Source organism: Boleophthalmus pectinirostris, unplaced genomic scaffold (assembly GCF_026225935.1).
Source record: "Boleophthalmus pectinirostris isolate CB_2022bp ecotype Guang Dong unplaced genomic scaffold, ASM2622593v1 HiC_scaffold_19, whole genome shotgun sequence".
Taxonomy (NCBI): Eukaryota; Metazoa; Chordata; class Actinopteri; order Gobiiformes; family Gobiidae; genus Boleophthalmus; species Boleophthalmus pectinirostris.
Window position 1 is genome coordinate 547,113 of NW_026571140.1, and position 16,406 is coordinate 563,518.

General features: G+C 40.1%; 1 protein-coding gene across 4 annotated transcripts in view; it reads right to left on the reverse strand.

Annotated features, from left to right (window-relative positions):
- LOC110174514 (lactadherin-like) overlaps positions 1 to 15,750 on the reverse strand; it is a 30,970-nt gene extending 15,220 nt beyond the window's left edge. For all 4 annotated transcript variants that reach the window (XM_020940615.2, XM_020940613.2, XM_055154859.1 and 1 more), the window contains exons 1-4: positions 15,557 to 15,750; positions 8,767 to 8,892; positions 7,689 to 7,820; positions 661 to 774 (exon numbers count right to left, since the gene is read on the reverse strand). In XM_020940615.2, the coding sequence (XP_020796274.1) occupies positions 661 to 774; positions 7,689 to 7,820; positions 8,767 to 8,892; positions 15,557 to 15,626 (442 nt within the window). In that variant the 5' untranslated portion in view covers positions 15,627 to 15,750. The remainder of the gene's footprint in view (positions 1 to 660; positions 775 to 7,688; positions 7,821 to 8,766; positions 8,893 to 15,556) is intronic.
- Positions 15,751 to 16,406: the final 656 nt, after the last annotated feature.

Genomic DNA, 16,406 nt, shown 5'->3' on the forward strand with positions numbered 1-16,406 from the left:
TAGCTGCTATAAGATACCCTCATAAACAGCCTGTTTTCTCTTACAAAAGCATACTATAAAGAGACTATAGTGACAGTACTGGACCCGCATTGTTATGTAAATGAACTGTGAACAAAAGTGGTCTGCATTTACAGATATCATTAATTACCGCAGTGCACACACATTATCATATCCAATAGAGCCAAACCTAAGTTCTATCTTAAGTTGAAGATTTACAGTGAATTTTTACATCACTAGTGGCTATCGGCACCTCTTTTGTCGGTATCATACCAGATCCAAAAAAATCATATTGCTCGGGCCCTATTCATTTTACTGAATCAAGAATTTAGAAAAGTTTGGCTGCTAAAATCTGATATAAAGTAGGTTGATTGTTTGTAAAATGTCCATGTGATCAACAAGTCACACTGTTTTAAAGCGGTTTTGTAGTCTGTAGTGGCAGCCCCATGTAAAAGAATACAACACGAATGAGGACAGTGGCCCAATAAGAAAGTGGTAGCAGTAATCTGGAAGTCTAGTGTGAAATTTTGTTATTGTAACATCCCAAAGCTGTATGTATATTTGTATGTGTAAACTCAGAAATGCTTCAAACTACAAATAAAAAATAAACATGGTTAGAAGAGTCTGTAGTTTCTGCGGGGAGAGGGTGTGGTGCAGACGTACGTAGCTGGCACTGTTTGCCCACATAGGGAGAGGAGCACTCGCACGTGTAGTCTCCGTCCAGGTCCCTGCAGCGCCCTCCGTTCTTACACGGCTGGGTGGCGCAGTCATTCACATCTGAAAAGGACACACAACACATTTAGTTGAACAGTTCATCACTTTTACTGTGAACACCCACTTCAAATGGTTTGGTCTCATTACTCCGGTTACGTTCAATCTGAAGGGCTGACAAACTTGAATAGAAATAAAACACCTGACATTCTAAAAAGTTAAATGTATCAGTTTATGGACATATGAGGTTGGAAAGCTACTAATCGATAATAATAATAAATAGTAGAGCCCGACCGATATAGATTTTGCTGTGGCCGATATGAAACCGATATAATGGGAGTTGTAGCTGCCGATAGCCGATATAATCGCCGATATATTTAGTGATGTAAAAATTCACTGTAAATCTTGAATTGTTTAAAAAAACTTAGGTTTGGCTCTGGTGGATTTTAAATTGGGTTTATTTAGGCGACATTTATTGTTATTCTGCCTCTTTACATCATATTTACAGACAGTAGGTTGGTTTAATGGCATTTTTGCATCACATTCTAGACACTCGTGATGGGTATTCCAGTTCTTTTTGGAGAACCGGCTCTTTTGGCTCGGCTCACTAAAAGCTGCTGGTTCTTTTAGCTCCCAAGCGGTTCTTCAGATTGTTTTGTTGCAAGCAGGTCTAAAGCACATCTAAAGCAGGACTGAATCAGGACTGAACCAGGACTGAACCAGGTCTGAACCAGGACTGAAAAAGGACTAAACCGGGACTTATTTATTTTATGCTAAACTACAGCCAAATATGCTCATTTTTTTTATCCTATGTACACGCAAATTTCTCAAAGTTTCGTTTTCAGCCGCTGCCGCTGTCAAACCACGAGTCTGCACGCGGCGTGAAGAGAAAAAAAGTGAGAGAAAGAGAAACACGGCTCCCAATAAGGATCAGGCCCCCGTCGTTCGCTTCAAAGAGTCGGCTCTAAGAGTCATTTCGTTCGCGACCGACCCATAATTAGTAAATAAACAATCGCTATTAGCCTTTAGCCGTAAATACGTGCCCGCCGCGGTAATTAATTATATGCGCAAATGTCATAATTCACACGTTTATTCACAGCTCATTTACATATCAGTGCTGGTCCAGTAACAAATATACGGCCAATATAGTCACTTTACAATAGACCAATAGAAAACAGCCTGTTTAAGTGCGGGAGCTACAGCAGCTAACCCATACAAATGACCAAAACTAGCTTCAAAGTGGACATATTTCCAACACTCACCGCTCATACAGACTCCTCCTCACATCACAAGTCTGCACTAATAAATGTCCTTTAAATCCAGACTCAAACCGATTGTCCGTAAAAAGAAAATAATCTCAGTGTTGCGCCCAGCTGCGGGTGTAAACAAACGCACGTGAATGACGCGACTCTGTGGTGTGTTCAGGGACAGTATGGACACACACAGACAAATGACTCCGTAGATAAATACTGATGCGGAGCCACATATTAGGACATTTATCTGTCTGTAAATTGGATTAAATTAACAGAATGTAGAGAGTCTAAGATTTTTAACAATGTATCACATGCCCACGTAAAATATCGGCCCCTATCAGCAAGCATATCGGCCGATAGCCGATATGTCCCAGGTGCCCATATCAGCCGATAATATCGGCCAACCGATATATCGGTCGGGCTCTAATAAATAGTCCAGAATAATAAAATATCGACATGAATACTAATTTGAGCCAGTACTGATACTAAAAGGTCACATTCATTGGACAGACATGAACCTTTCCTGAATAGCTTTGGAATGATTTGTATCAGAGCACATAGACTAGTACACGCACATGGACCACTGAGGGACTACACATTACACAGATATATACGGACACATGGCAATATAAAGAAAGTACTATGATTTAATGTCGAAAATCACATTCTATTGTCTAAAGAAAGAGATTTTAGTAAGGTGACAGCACAAGACTGTGGAACATTCCTGGCCAAGCAAAGACTTCTTCATAAGAAAAGCATATGGCAGGCCCTCCACCAGAAAAGTGACATGGTGTACCTTTAAAAACCTCATTACAGCTGAAGACAAGCAGGTTAAGGGTTAGATTCAATCACAGGTGCTGACATAGTTTTCCTCTAAAGGTCAAACAGAGGTCAGGGTTAATGCTATTTATGCTTTTATACAAAGAACTGCTCTGTGTCAGCAACAGATAAAGCCAGGTGGGCAGAGTAGCCAAAAACTCAAGTAAGACTAACCCTACCTCAAAATAATATTCAACAAGAAGGACAAAGCAGTGGTCTGAGAAAAATCTGGTATTTTCAAAGGATGAAACACAAAAACGAGACAAACTATCTGAAGGAGCGGTACAAGAAACACAAATGTTCAAATAATTTCATATTGTCAGTGTGGAAAGAATAACCATCATTTTTACTCAAGTAACAGTACTGTTACTTCAAAATAAATATTACTCAAGTAGGAGTACAAGTATATGAGAAATGCTACACTGAAAAGTAAAATTTCTTAAAAATTTAACTCAAGTAAATGTATCTGAGTACTTCCCACCTCTGAATATGACTCAGGGTTAATATGACAGTGCTACAACGAAAGCCACTCAAAGCAAGTCTTGTACTGCCGGGTAGTGTCCACAAGAGGGCGGGATTGACCACTTTAACTACAGCTGAAGGATAAAGAGAATGACACAAAATATTGAACCATGTCCCCATATGACCAGCAGGTGTCAATAGACCTCCTACAACAAGCTGAAGTAATGCAATGCAAATGAATGACATTTCCAGAGCACATTCCTGAAAATACATGGCTTTCCTCTAAGCTGTGCTGTTTTACTCTGGAATTTGCCAGTAAGAGACAGCACATGAAACTGTACACTGCATTTTTATTCCAGAGGTTATTAATTCAATGCCAAATGAGACTTCCACACTGTGCCAAAATAGACTGGTCCATTCTGATGTCTGGTGTCATTACACCAAAATTTCACACTTTTTTTGAATACTAAGTAATAGACTAAGTACTCATTGTGATAATAATAATAATAATAATAATAATAATAATAATAAACTGTCTTTAGACAAAACAATATGATTTTCATTAAATTGTAGTACTTTCTTTTATATCACAATGAAGTCTTATATGTGTGTAATCTTCAGTGGTGCAGTAGGTTCATTTTGGTGCATGTGTGTAGTCTATGTGCTCGAATACTTGTTCTGATACAGATCAACATCATTCTATTCAGGAAAGGTTCCTTACTGTCCTGTCAGCGGGACTTTGTTGGTATCAGTATCTCCTCATATGAGTATCTCATTTTGATACTAGTTTTAATATTGATTACTATCTGATTTTGAAGTCCATACTAGGGTTCAGAATAAATCTTGCAATAATTACTAAAAACCTGAAAAAAATGTGGACCATCTAGGCAGATTTTTGCAATAACAATATCTGATATCTGTATTACTGATGTCGCCGATACCTCATAGCCAATATTGATATCAATATTTAAAAAAAAACAAAAACAAAACATGGTAAGGCCCACAGACTGAAGTTAAGTTGTAGTTAGGTTCACATATTAGCTCTACTTTAGCTTATAAAATGTTGTTTCTTGGTATTCAAATTGGATTTGATACTGTGTTGGTGGTTTTCATATTCAAGAATAGGGTTGTCAAAAGTATCGAAAATCAGATACTAATTTATCTTAAAACTAGTGTTCAAACTTGATACTCATTTCATTTGAGGAGATATCGATACTAAAAAGTTCCATTGACAGGACAGAAATTAACCTTTCCTGAATGTCTTCAGAATGATGTTGAGCTGCATCAGAACAAGTAGAAGAAACATAGACTAGTATACACACATGGACCATCTATTGTCTAAAGATTTATTTATTATCATCACGCTGGAATCGGTATTAAATACTGAGTCTATTTCATAGTATCAAAACTCAAAAAATAGATTCACAAAAGTTGATCCAAATAAATTCTATTAGTGACCTAAGACTTAAGACCTTTAAGAAGTCTGCCACGCATCTGCATTAAATATGATTGGTCTATAGAATGATGATGACCTGATGGTGGCCTGATGGAGCAGACATGACCAGTGCTGACCTGTTGGAGCAGACATGACCAGTGCTGACCTGATGGAGCAGACATGACCAGTGCTGACCTGTTGGAGCAGACATGACCAGTGCTGACCTGATGGAGCAGACATGACCAGTGCTGACCTGATGGAGCAGACATCACGGGGGCTGACAGATGACAGTGACGTAACAGCAGCACATAGGCCTGTGTTACTGTGTTATTGCTCCTGTTCCTGTAAGCTCTAAGAGGATTGGCCTCTGTCTAGTGCTGACAAACAACTGACCCAACACAACTGACCCAACACAACTGACCCTCAACGAACCCAACACAACTGACCCAACACAACTGACCCTCAACGAACCCAACACAACTGACCCAACACAACTGACCCACAACTGACCAAACACAACTGGTCGTGGCCATACCAGCTTGTCAAAACCTGATCTTGTCAGATCTCAGATGCTCAGAGGCTGGGCCTGGGTAATACTTGGATGGGAGACCACTGGGAACATCAGGTGCCACAGGGGGCACCAGTGGCAAAATGGCCATTGTGTCCTTAGGCAAGACACTTACATTGCCTAGTAAGAAAGTGGTGTGTGTGTGTGTGTGTGTGTGAGTCATGGCACTGCACACACATAGCTTTTTTACCTTTGGTTTCCACATTGAAGCCTAAGCCCAGAAGCCAAATTGCCTCAGAGCAATTTCCGTGAGAGGAAACTGTGAAATATGTGCGGAGATTCACAAGTGTGTGGATAATCACAAATCTGCACCATTTTTTTTAGATATATTCTTATATATCTTATACAAGCTTATATACTTATGGCTCTAGCTCTCACGTTAGCTCTCTCACGTCGCGACGGTCTGAGCACGTAAACACTGTCAAACAACTGAAGAAAATGATGGATCTGTGCGCGGCTGTCACCTGCAGGCAGCACGCAAATGATGCAAATGTATCACTCTTTTGAACACATTGTTTTGAGAAGAAAAACGCTTTATTTTAATGTCTCCAGCCAACGTGCCAAACTACTTTCGTCAGCACCAAAACCGGCCAGTATCTCAACTCAGTGTAAGTCAGTGTGGATGCACGACACTGCTGATGGGGATGCCAAACAGATTCATGTCAGAAAACCCAAACTATCCCTTTCAGTTCTGGCCAGTTCTGAGTCACTGCCTTATACCTGTCTGAAGACAGGAGAATACTACACTCAAACTTTCTAAAAGCTGCACTTGTGATTAACCAGGAAATCTTTTGTTGGTAATACATGAAGATGGTTTGAAATTCAAACTGGTTTATGTACTGTAGATTTCATGAAGCCTCTGGTGAGCAACTTGGAGAGGAACAGCAAGCTGCTGGTGGAGAGCTCTGCTCTACTGTAAAGTCTGGCATAGAAAGGCAAAGAAAGGCTCAGACTCAGAGCATGAAACATGAAGGACAAGACACAGGTTTTGGTCAGTGTCCTTTAGGACCAATCGCAGTCTAATCTAAATATATTCATTATCCATTTTCTTCCTCTGGCACCAGGTCCTGGGGGCAGGGACTCTCAGATTCACCCCAGACACTTTCTCCAGCTCTTCCGGTGGGACCCCAAGGCATTCCCAGGCAAGTCGAGAGATATAGTCTCTCTAATGTGTCCTGGGTCTCCCCAGGGCCTCCTCCGTAAATGGAGAGCTTTGACTTTGGACTCAGCTTCTTCCTCACCACAACAGTCCGATACAGCGACCTCATCACTGCAGACAGTGCATTGATCCGCCTGTAAATCTGTAAATAAAAAAGACCCCAAGATACTCCTCTGCGTAAGGCAGGGACTCTCTACACAATTTAATCAAACCAGTTTTATTGACTAAATCATCTTCAACCCAGCCTGAATCAAGAATGGATACTCCACCTCAAATGTTTTGACACAAACAGTTTTTATTTTTAAATACTTTTTGTATACCTATCTAATTTTAAAACCAAACTTTGAGTATCAGTTCAATAGTTCCCTCTCCAGTTCATATTGTAGTGGTGCTGTACTTACTGACCAAAATAAATGAGTAACCTGCACATCCCTCACATTAGCTAATGGTATATTTCAGCTTGTAACTATGAATTAAGCTCTTGCGTCATCTAGAATGAGCTGGGAGTTGACTTCAGGCTGCAAAAACACTACAATTGGTGGTCAGGCCGTAGGCGGAGGGATACTTCAGAATACTAAGAGAAGAACTACTTTTCAAAGCCTTGCATTCTCAGCATTGCTTCTCACATGCAAATACAGGCTTATACTGGATTCTTCGACACATTTGGTGAAGCCCAATGAAGGAAGAGCACAGAAAAGATGTGGGTCTGTGCGGAGGGCTGCTGCATGCTAAGAGACTTGGAGTGGCCTCTCTTAATTAGCCAAAGAAATGAGACCCGAGCCACAGAAAGAGTCTTTTCATTGGAACAGGCTGAATGCTCCCTCTGCACTCAAGCTGTGACAAGATGGAAATATTGAAATTATATTACCAATAGTGATTCATAGTTGCTGCTGTTGGATATTCCACATGTAATGATTATTTAAAAAAAAAATTTTGTCAAGACTTATCGTGCTTGCGTCCGCGATGAAGTTATAAACTATGACACCTGGGGACCATTACGTTATAATTTGGACATTTTAAAGATTAATTGAAAAAGACTAAATACAAAAAACTAGTCCACTGACTTCCAATGAATGCTTACATCCCTGTAAACATCATCACAACAAAGCGCTGCATGCTGCATGTATGAATCGAATCTCTAAACACACCTTTGAGAGCATAAATGAGAAGGGTAAACAACTAAAACATGGTTAAAAGCTTTGAAAAGTAGATTTAGCAGAATAGGCCTGCTTTAACAGTCACTGACTGGGGGTGTTGTGGTGAAAGTGGCTCCAGCACACTCACTGATCTGGCAGTGCGCTCCCTCGAAGCCCGGCTGGCAGCGGCACAGGTACTCATTGAAAACATCCCCTCGTCTGGTGGGAGCCAGCACCTCGCAGGTCCCATCATTCTGGCAGGGGTTAGGGCTGCAGGGGCCTGGGAGGGGGCACAGGCCGATACGGGTCAGACACAAAAACAACTATTACATTTAGGTTTGTGCAATTAAAGGCCCTGTGCCCAGTTTAGGTCTAATGTAGACTTGGTTTGGTGCTGTTTTGCTCCTGGTTTAGTTCTGGTTTGGTCCAGGCTTAATTTTGTGTTTTGTCCCAGTTTAATCCTAGTTCTGATATGTTATATCAAAACTGGATATGTTATATATTTATATATGTTGTATATTTATATATGTTATATATTTGATATGTCTAAATGTTCCTCTGTCTTACTAACTCTGTAGTCTAAACCTCAACAAAGGTGTTCTGAAATGGATTTGAAAGGAATGCCACAAAAGAAAATCACATTAACTAGATATTCTAAATGAATTACAAATTGTGCAGAAAATTTTAACTTGCTTTACTTAAAGTACAAATGTGTGTTTATGCAAGCACCTCATTCTACATACTAGTGCTGTATTGCTGGTGGGCTTGTTAAGTCACTGGTTCACTCTTTCAGGTGGTACTGAGCCCTCTGCAGCTCACACACTGACAGAATGTAGAGTCAGTTCTGTCTGGCCTCTTTTGCCTTAGTCATTGTTTACAACAAGTATAGCAATTGTTGTCTTTTTTGGCCTAGTTCAAATCTGGAATGGTTCTGCTTTGGACCTGCTTTAAATTAAATTAAATAAAATTTACATATTGTGAATGTTTACAATGTGTGTGTGTGTGTGTGTGTGTGAGAGAGAAGAGATTAAATCTTTGTTGTGCATCTTTATATTTCTAATAATCCCTTATGGAGCCAGAGGCTATATTCTGGGGCAGACATGAACCCTGAACCTGGCATTGCCCAACACTGCACTACAGTCTGACAGTCTGGACATACAGTTAATCATACAGGTCTGGGCACTCTGGCCATACTGCTCTCTGGACAAGCTGATCTCTGGACATACCTGTCTCTGTGAGATTGCAGGTGTCTCCTGCGAAGCCATCTGCACAGATGCAGATAAAGGGGTCTTCTCCCACTCCGGTCACACAGGTTCCTCCATTCAGACACTGGTTCACCTCACAATAGTCACCTGAGACAGACACAACACAGACTGACTGAGATGGGAGCCGAACATCGGGTCAAACAGTATTGGATACATGTGTTACCATAGAAACAAGACATCAACCCTCTGAAACTGTAGCTTTACTAGATTCTATTTAAAAACAATGTGAGCATTCTGAACTAATAAAGAGACTCAGTGTAGGGAGAAGAAATCTGTGAAGCATGAAGCATGTCCAAGAATGTGCCCTCCTCCAGAACATATGGAGAGCCAGCTTCTACCACAATATCATCACTGGAAAACACACCATAGTTCTGCCTAATCAGTGAGTGGAGTAGCAAACTAGATGTGCCCTATGGTCCAGGGGCCAAATGTGGCCTTCAGACCAATTTTTGTTGGCCCTCAGACTTTCTGCTGGATTCATAAACTGTACTTGAGTCTTGCAAAACTAAGTAATTCTATGACTATAAGATCAATAACAAACATTTTATTGTGATACAGACTTAAACCTAATGCTCCAATTGTAAAATAATGGCAGTTCTTTCAAAGCTTTGTTAAATCTACTTGAATTTGTATGAGTCAATGTGCTGAACACGAGTCTGTGGACCCAATCAAACATGTTTCAAAATGCAGCCCTTGGTGAAAAAGGTTTGGACACCACTGTACTAAACTCTGGTAATCTGATGTTAGAGAAATCTGATTTGTTCTAAAAATGATAAATGACCAATAAGGTCCTCTGTTCCCCAATGTGTCACTGAAATAAACAAATCTGATTTATATACTGTCTGAGTTTGGCCTGAGACTCAGATGAGAAGGTGGTGACCAGACTGAGAGAGTTACTGTTTAGAATATGGAGAGGGAAGCAGTCTGGATCCCAGGCTATGACTCCTGTTTGAGCTGCTGACTCACAGATTAGCTGGCGGTGGGTGTGTCCACAGCACATGCATGAGCCAGTGCACCTGACCTCTGCTGTTATGTGCTACATTCAGCACAGAACCAACAAGTCGATTCCAGGCATTCCAACTCCCAAAAGTGTGAGTAATTTTTCCTATTTGAATCTTTCAGTGCTTTTGCAGCATGTGAAAACATCACGAGTCATGACATACGTAAGTGAAATAAAGGTGTATTTGGTAAACGAGGCGTACCATCAGATAAGGTAAAAGAGTGTGGAAGCTGTCATCGAAAGTCAAACTGTGTGGCTTATTACCAGCAAGTAAAACAAACACGGAGAAGCAGTCATGAACATAGATCACCAACAGACAGGAACAGACTACTAATATGACGGGAAATCGTTCAATAAAGGGAGGCCATCGAGATCTGTGAATAGCCCATCGGACTGTAAACTGGGATGAGGGGGCATACCAACTCTTCCACACCACAGGTGCTGTCCCTCTGAAGACAGAGACACAGTTTAAATCAGCTGAGCAGACATGTATGTCACAACAACATCATGAAACATTGTGAGGAAGGCACCAGAGTGGATGTAGCCCAAGCATGTCAAGCTATGACACAAAAATATAGATCTGACTACATAAGAACCTCCAAATTATAGTTTGAGTATCAAATAGTATCTGATTTGTGATACTTTTAAAAACCTGATCCCTATTTAGATTAGAACAACAGATCATTTAAGTCCCACTAAAGAAAAGATTTGGGTTTCCGATGGAGCCCGACCGATATGGATTTTGTTGTTGCAGATATGATACCGATATACTGGGAGTTGGAGCTACCGATAGCCAATATAATCACTGATATATTTAGTGATGTAAAAATTCACTGTAAATCTTGAATTATTTAAAAAAAACTTAGGTTTGGCTCTGGTGGATTTTAAACTGGGTTTATTTAGGCAACATTTATTGTTATTTTCTTTACATGATATGTCATAGGACTAAAGCAGGTCTAAGGCAGGTCTAAAGCAGGTCTAAAGCAGGACTAAACCAGAACTGAACCAGGACTGAAACAAATCTAAACCATGTGTAAAACAGGACTAAACCAGAACTGAACCAGGACTCAGTGTCGGGACTCGGTCTCTATCTCTCTCCCTCTCTCGAGCCCAAGATTAGTCCTGGTTTATTTATTTTATGCTGAATATATATATATGCACGTGTGTTTTTTTATTTTTTTTATCCTATGCACATGCATATTTTTGAAAGTTTCGTTTTTAGCCGCTGCCGCTGTCAAACTCCCACGAGTCTGCACGCGGCGTGAAGAGAAAAAAAGTGAGAGAAAGAGAAAACACGGCTCCCAATAAGGATCAGGCTCCCGTTGTTCGCTTCAAAGAGCCGGATCTAAGAGCCGCTTCGTTCGCGACCGACCCATAACTACTAGCCTAGCTAGTAAATAAACAACCGCTATTAGCCTTTAGCCCTAAATACTGCACGCCGCGATAATTAATTATATGCGCAAATTTCATAATTCACACGTTTATTCACAGCTCATTTACATATCAATGCAGCTCCAGTAACAACTAGAAAAGCACTCAGAGAGCGCAGACCTCCGCCAAGGACTACCCCCATTTTTTATATAAATTGCGATAAAATCAGTCTTCTGGATCAGATCCGGATCAGCCTTTGGAATATGAAAGAGGATCCCATTGTCCATCCCTGAGTCAAATTTCATGGGGTTTGGTCAATAATTAACCGAGATATTGAGAAACAAAATGTTTGGCCCCATTTACCACAATGTTAACTAAAATTTCAAAGTGATCCAGAATCCAGGATTTCTTCCGGATCACCCCCAAAATGCAATCAGTTCTTCCTTTTCACATTTCCAACAAATCCTGAAAATTTCATCAAAATCGGTCCATAACTTTTTGAGTTATGTTGCTAACAGACAAACAAACAGACAAACGCCGGCAAAAATATAACCTCCTTGGCGGAGGTAAATATATGGCCAATATAGTCACTTTACAATAGACCAATAGAAAACAGCCTGTTTAGGTGTGAGAGCTACAGCTAAGCTAACCTATCAGAACAAAACTAGCTTCAAAGTCGATGTATTTCCAACACTCACCGCTCACACAGGCTCCTCCTCACATCACAAGTCTGCACTAATAAATGCCCTTTTAATCCAGACTCAAACCGATTGTCCGTAAAAAGAAAATAATCTCAGTGTTGCGCACATGGATCTGTGTCTGCGGCTGTAAACAAACGCATGTGAGTGAAGTGACGAGACTCTGTGGTGTGTTCAGGGACAGTACGGACACACACACAAATGACTCCGCAGATAAATACTGATGTGGAGCCATATATTTGGACATTCATCTGTCTGTAAATTGGATTAAATTAACATAATGTCTAAACTTTTTAACGAGGTATAACATGCCCACGTGAAATATCGGCCCCTATCAGCAGCATATGAGCAGTTGCTCATATCGGCCGATAATATCGACCAACCGATATATCGGTCGGGCTCTAGTTTGCGACTATCACCAAATCTAAACCAGGTCTATAACAGGACTATTCCAGGTCTAATCTAGGGCTGAACCAGGTCTAAAAGTGGACTACATAATTTTTACTGTTGTTCTAAACAAGAAATGCTCCAAATGAGGACAAAAAGTGGATACAGTGAATTCTAAATAAGGCAAATCCCCAAACGGAAGAGCTGTCCCAGAACCACCTGAAGGAACTCATGTAGCACTGTTTGAAAAACACTGGATTAGAACATTAGCTCTCCAGTCCTTTCCTGTCTGATCTGACTGAACCAGTAGAACTAGACTGTCACTATTTTAAACACTGAAAATACTTTGATTAAGTCCATTCATCTCTATAAAGACATTATAACACACTGATACAGATCAAACTTCCTTGACAACAAAAGTCTTTTGAGGAGCTGAGCATGCGCAGTTGTGGCTGCAGACTGTGGCTGTGTATGCGGATAAAGAGCTTGCAGGATTAAGCAGGTAAAGAGAGGGAGGAGGAGAGTTACACAAGCTCACGAGTAGCTCAGAACACACCAGGAGCAGCGTCCACACAAAGAGACGCTGATCAGGAAGAGAATAACAGGCATGGTCAGCTGGGACAGGGGAGGGCAGGTGAGTGGGCAGAGTGGGCACTGCGGACCGGTGGGATTTACATCAAGGTTTTGTGTAATCATGTTTACAACTTATTTTGTATTGAATTAAAAAAGAAAACAATAAAACTACTATACCTCGACTTAATGTTCCCAGTCTTATTAAAGGTACAGCTGTTCAGACAAAGTTGTGTTAAATCCAATTATTTAAATGACTCAGTGTCCTGACCACTAGTCTATATTGTATGGTCATCGTTGGAGTTTGGACACCTCTGTATTAAATAGAGGTAAATTATACTGAAAATGGATATTATCAGAATTATTTTGAAGACAGCATTTGAATATTATTTGAATTTTGAAGAGTTATTATCATACTAAAAACAATAATAATGTTGAAATGTTCCAATGTTATGTCATTAAAGTTATGTACCTTGCATTTATTCCATTACATGTGTTTTGCTCACAGATCTGACCGAAAAACTGGCCAGGTGGCATCACCTGCTAGTCTGATTTTATTTTATTTTTTATTTTTTTGCAAAGCAGTAACATCTCCATAATGGCAAGCAGTTGGCAGACCCAAGTGAATCTTTCAACAACACAAATAAATTCTTACTTCTTCTTGTTAATAACTGAGATAATGAACCAAAAGTTCCTCGGGACGCTGAAATGTCCCAGTTTACACCAAACACTACCAAACTGTCCTGGTTACAGACGTCACAGCTAATGAAATGTTACACATTACAGTTTAATGCAGCTTCCAGCATCAATTAATGTTCGTGTTTACAAGCAACACCTTGGTATGTTTACAGTATTTACCGGTAAGTATAACGTCACCGTGACGTGGATGGATTTGCTCATTATAACCCATTATAACTCATGAAAAACCCATTGTCTGAAATGCAGCTGAGATGAAGACTGGCTGATGCTCGCTGTGGCTGTAGTCGTGAATGTTTTAATCTAAACATACAGAGAACCTGATATTTGCTAATTAGCCCTGGGATAACGTTACGTCGGATGTTAGCCAACTGGTTACCACTATGTTATCTAACATATAGGTGCAATTTCCCGTTCAAAAGAGGTGTTTCTACACAATATTATACAGCAGCGTTCGGTTCCCGAATTCAAGACATTTTTACAATAGATTTTAATGAACCCACTTGTTGGTTGCTGTTGTATCTTCTTGTGCTATTACTCTGTTTTTACCCTCTGCTACAAACTTGAGCATGTGCAGTCTTGATCTTGATCGATGTTTCTTCTGCTCGATGAATAATGTCTGTGAAGTGATGACGGATTTTTGACAGTAAAGTTCCATCTGTGAATTCGTATTCGTACTGATGAAAGCGTAATCGTAAATTTTCATTTCGTGATTGTAATTCATGACGTCGTAATTTTTCAATTCGTATTCTGATGGATAAAATACACACAATATATTTTATGTACGACTGGACTCATTTGAGAGTTTACAAATATTTATTTTATGCGCAACTACAGCCAAATATGCACGGATTTCCCAAATACGCATGGATTTCTATTTTATGCGCAGGAATATTTCTGACAGCTTTCTTACTCCATACAAAAGCTCTTAGTTCGATTCATTTTCATTGGTGTGAATGCGTCAGCCGGATGCTTTGCACCACCTCGGAACCAGCCGCGGTTCTTGAGCGCGGAGAACCAGAGCCGCTCTGTCCCGGTCTCAGTCCCGCTCTGGTCCCGGTCTGGTCTCGGACCTGGATCCGTCCTGATTCAGTCCGTATGCGGTGCAAAAGTCCAGCATCGCAGTCACGGAAGTCACGTAAACGGGAAACGGCCGTTATCCGTTTTTTCCTTTCTTCATTTAAACACAAAATCTAAAACTGAAAAAACGAATCGTTATCCGTTTTTTCATTGTGGTTTTGGAGACAAATAGCGAAGAAAACTGTTGTTTTTTCGTTTTCTTATTTTTGGTTTTATATTGAAAAACGAATGAACGAATGATACACGGATTATTAACAACACTAGAGAAGTAATAAACATGGTGTACTCTGAGAAAGAGAGATTAGGGTTAAAACAACACAGAGCTTGTTTACAACAGCAGTAGGTCTAATGGCTTTTCAGGCTGTCGTCTGGCACCTGTCGCAAGTGTCAATCTCCTGCATGTCCAAGTAGGAGAGGAGATAAACTGTAGATATATCTGATTAAGGCATTTCATTTCACGTAATTATAGTCAAAATAATAAATTAATAATTGAATTTGCGATTTAAAATTAAATTGTATAAAAGTACAATTCATAATTTGTATTTAAAAACAGGTAAAATTAAATGTTAAAAGTACGTTTATGTGCTCCGCTGCAGCTCCTTTGTAAAAGAAGTGTGACGTCATTACGCATGAGTTGAACTACGTCAGGTATGGGAGCGCACAGATTTTCTATCTGCTGTTGGAGATTGTTATGATTTTATGATTTATTTATTAAATTACTCAAAATCATTTAGGATACGCCACCTGGTTTAATAAATGAACCCGAGGATTCTGTGGGGTGGACTGAAATGAATGAGACCCGGGCTACACTTCAAACCTACTCGCCATAGCTTATTTATTCAATCGCAACTTCGTCTACTACTTTGAGATTCACTAGAAAAAGGCACCTGTGTTTCAAAGATCACTGACAAGACACGAACCAGATGTTTGTAGAGTAGTGCAGACTTACCTCTGACTGAGCACACAACCAGAAGTGTCAGTAAACTTTGATAAACTATGACATTCCCGAGCGGTTTCATTTTTCAGATCGGATGATGAGCTTGTCTCGGCGTGAGGAGCGATGGCAGCGCTAGAGAAAGAGTAAATGTTCCCGTGGGAGGCGAAAGAGCGCGCTGTGATGAGGAGACGGTTTGTCCTGATGAATCCTCCAGACTGCGGCCAGGCGGAGCGCAAGGGCGGACGGCTCACGTGGGCAGGACAGGCGTCACTGTGGGCGGGGCCAAGGCAGAGTTATCACCATGGTAACATTCACTTAAAACAGTTTTCTTTAATTTGACTTTCCTTCTGTATGTTTTGTGCTTAAAAGAGCTTTAAACCCTATTAGACGAATATTTCCTCCTCAAAATTATACTTGGAGTTGTGTTTTGTTTCATTCACATTTTTGATTAACTCCGCATTAGTTTGTTTCCATTTCCCAAGCTCAAAATACTCCATCTGTGATGAAGACACATAGTTTTCGAGTTAAAAGCTCCTTTGATCCTTAGTTGAGCAAATTGGCAATTCCACAGCTGAAATCATCCAAATAATTCTAGTGAAGGTGTATGGAGTTTAAAAACACAGTGGAGCACTTCCTGTATTGTCACGTAACATAAAATATTGTGAAACATTCCAGACAGTGTTTTTGTTTTGAGAGAAGATTTCTCTCGAACTTTGTTTATACAAACTCTGTACATGTTTAATAAATTTTGTGTTAAACGTGTGAATGAAACAAAACACACCATAAAACTTCAGGTATAACATAAATGAGACAAAAAAATATTGCAGCCATTACTGCAATGGACAAAACTTGAGGAAAATAA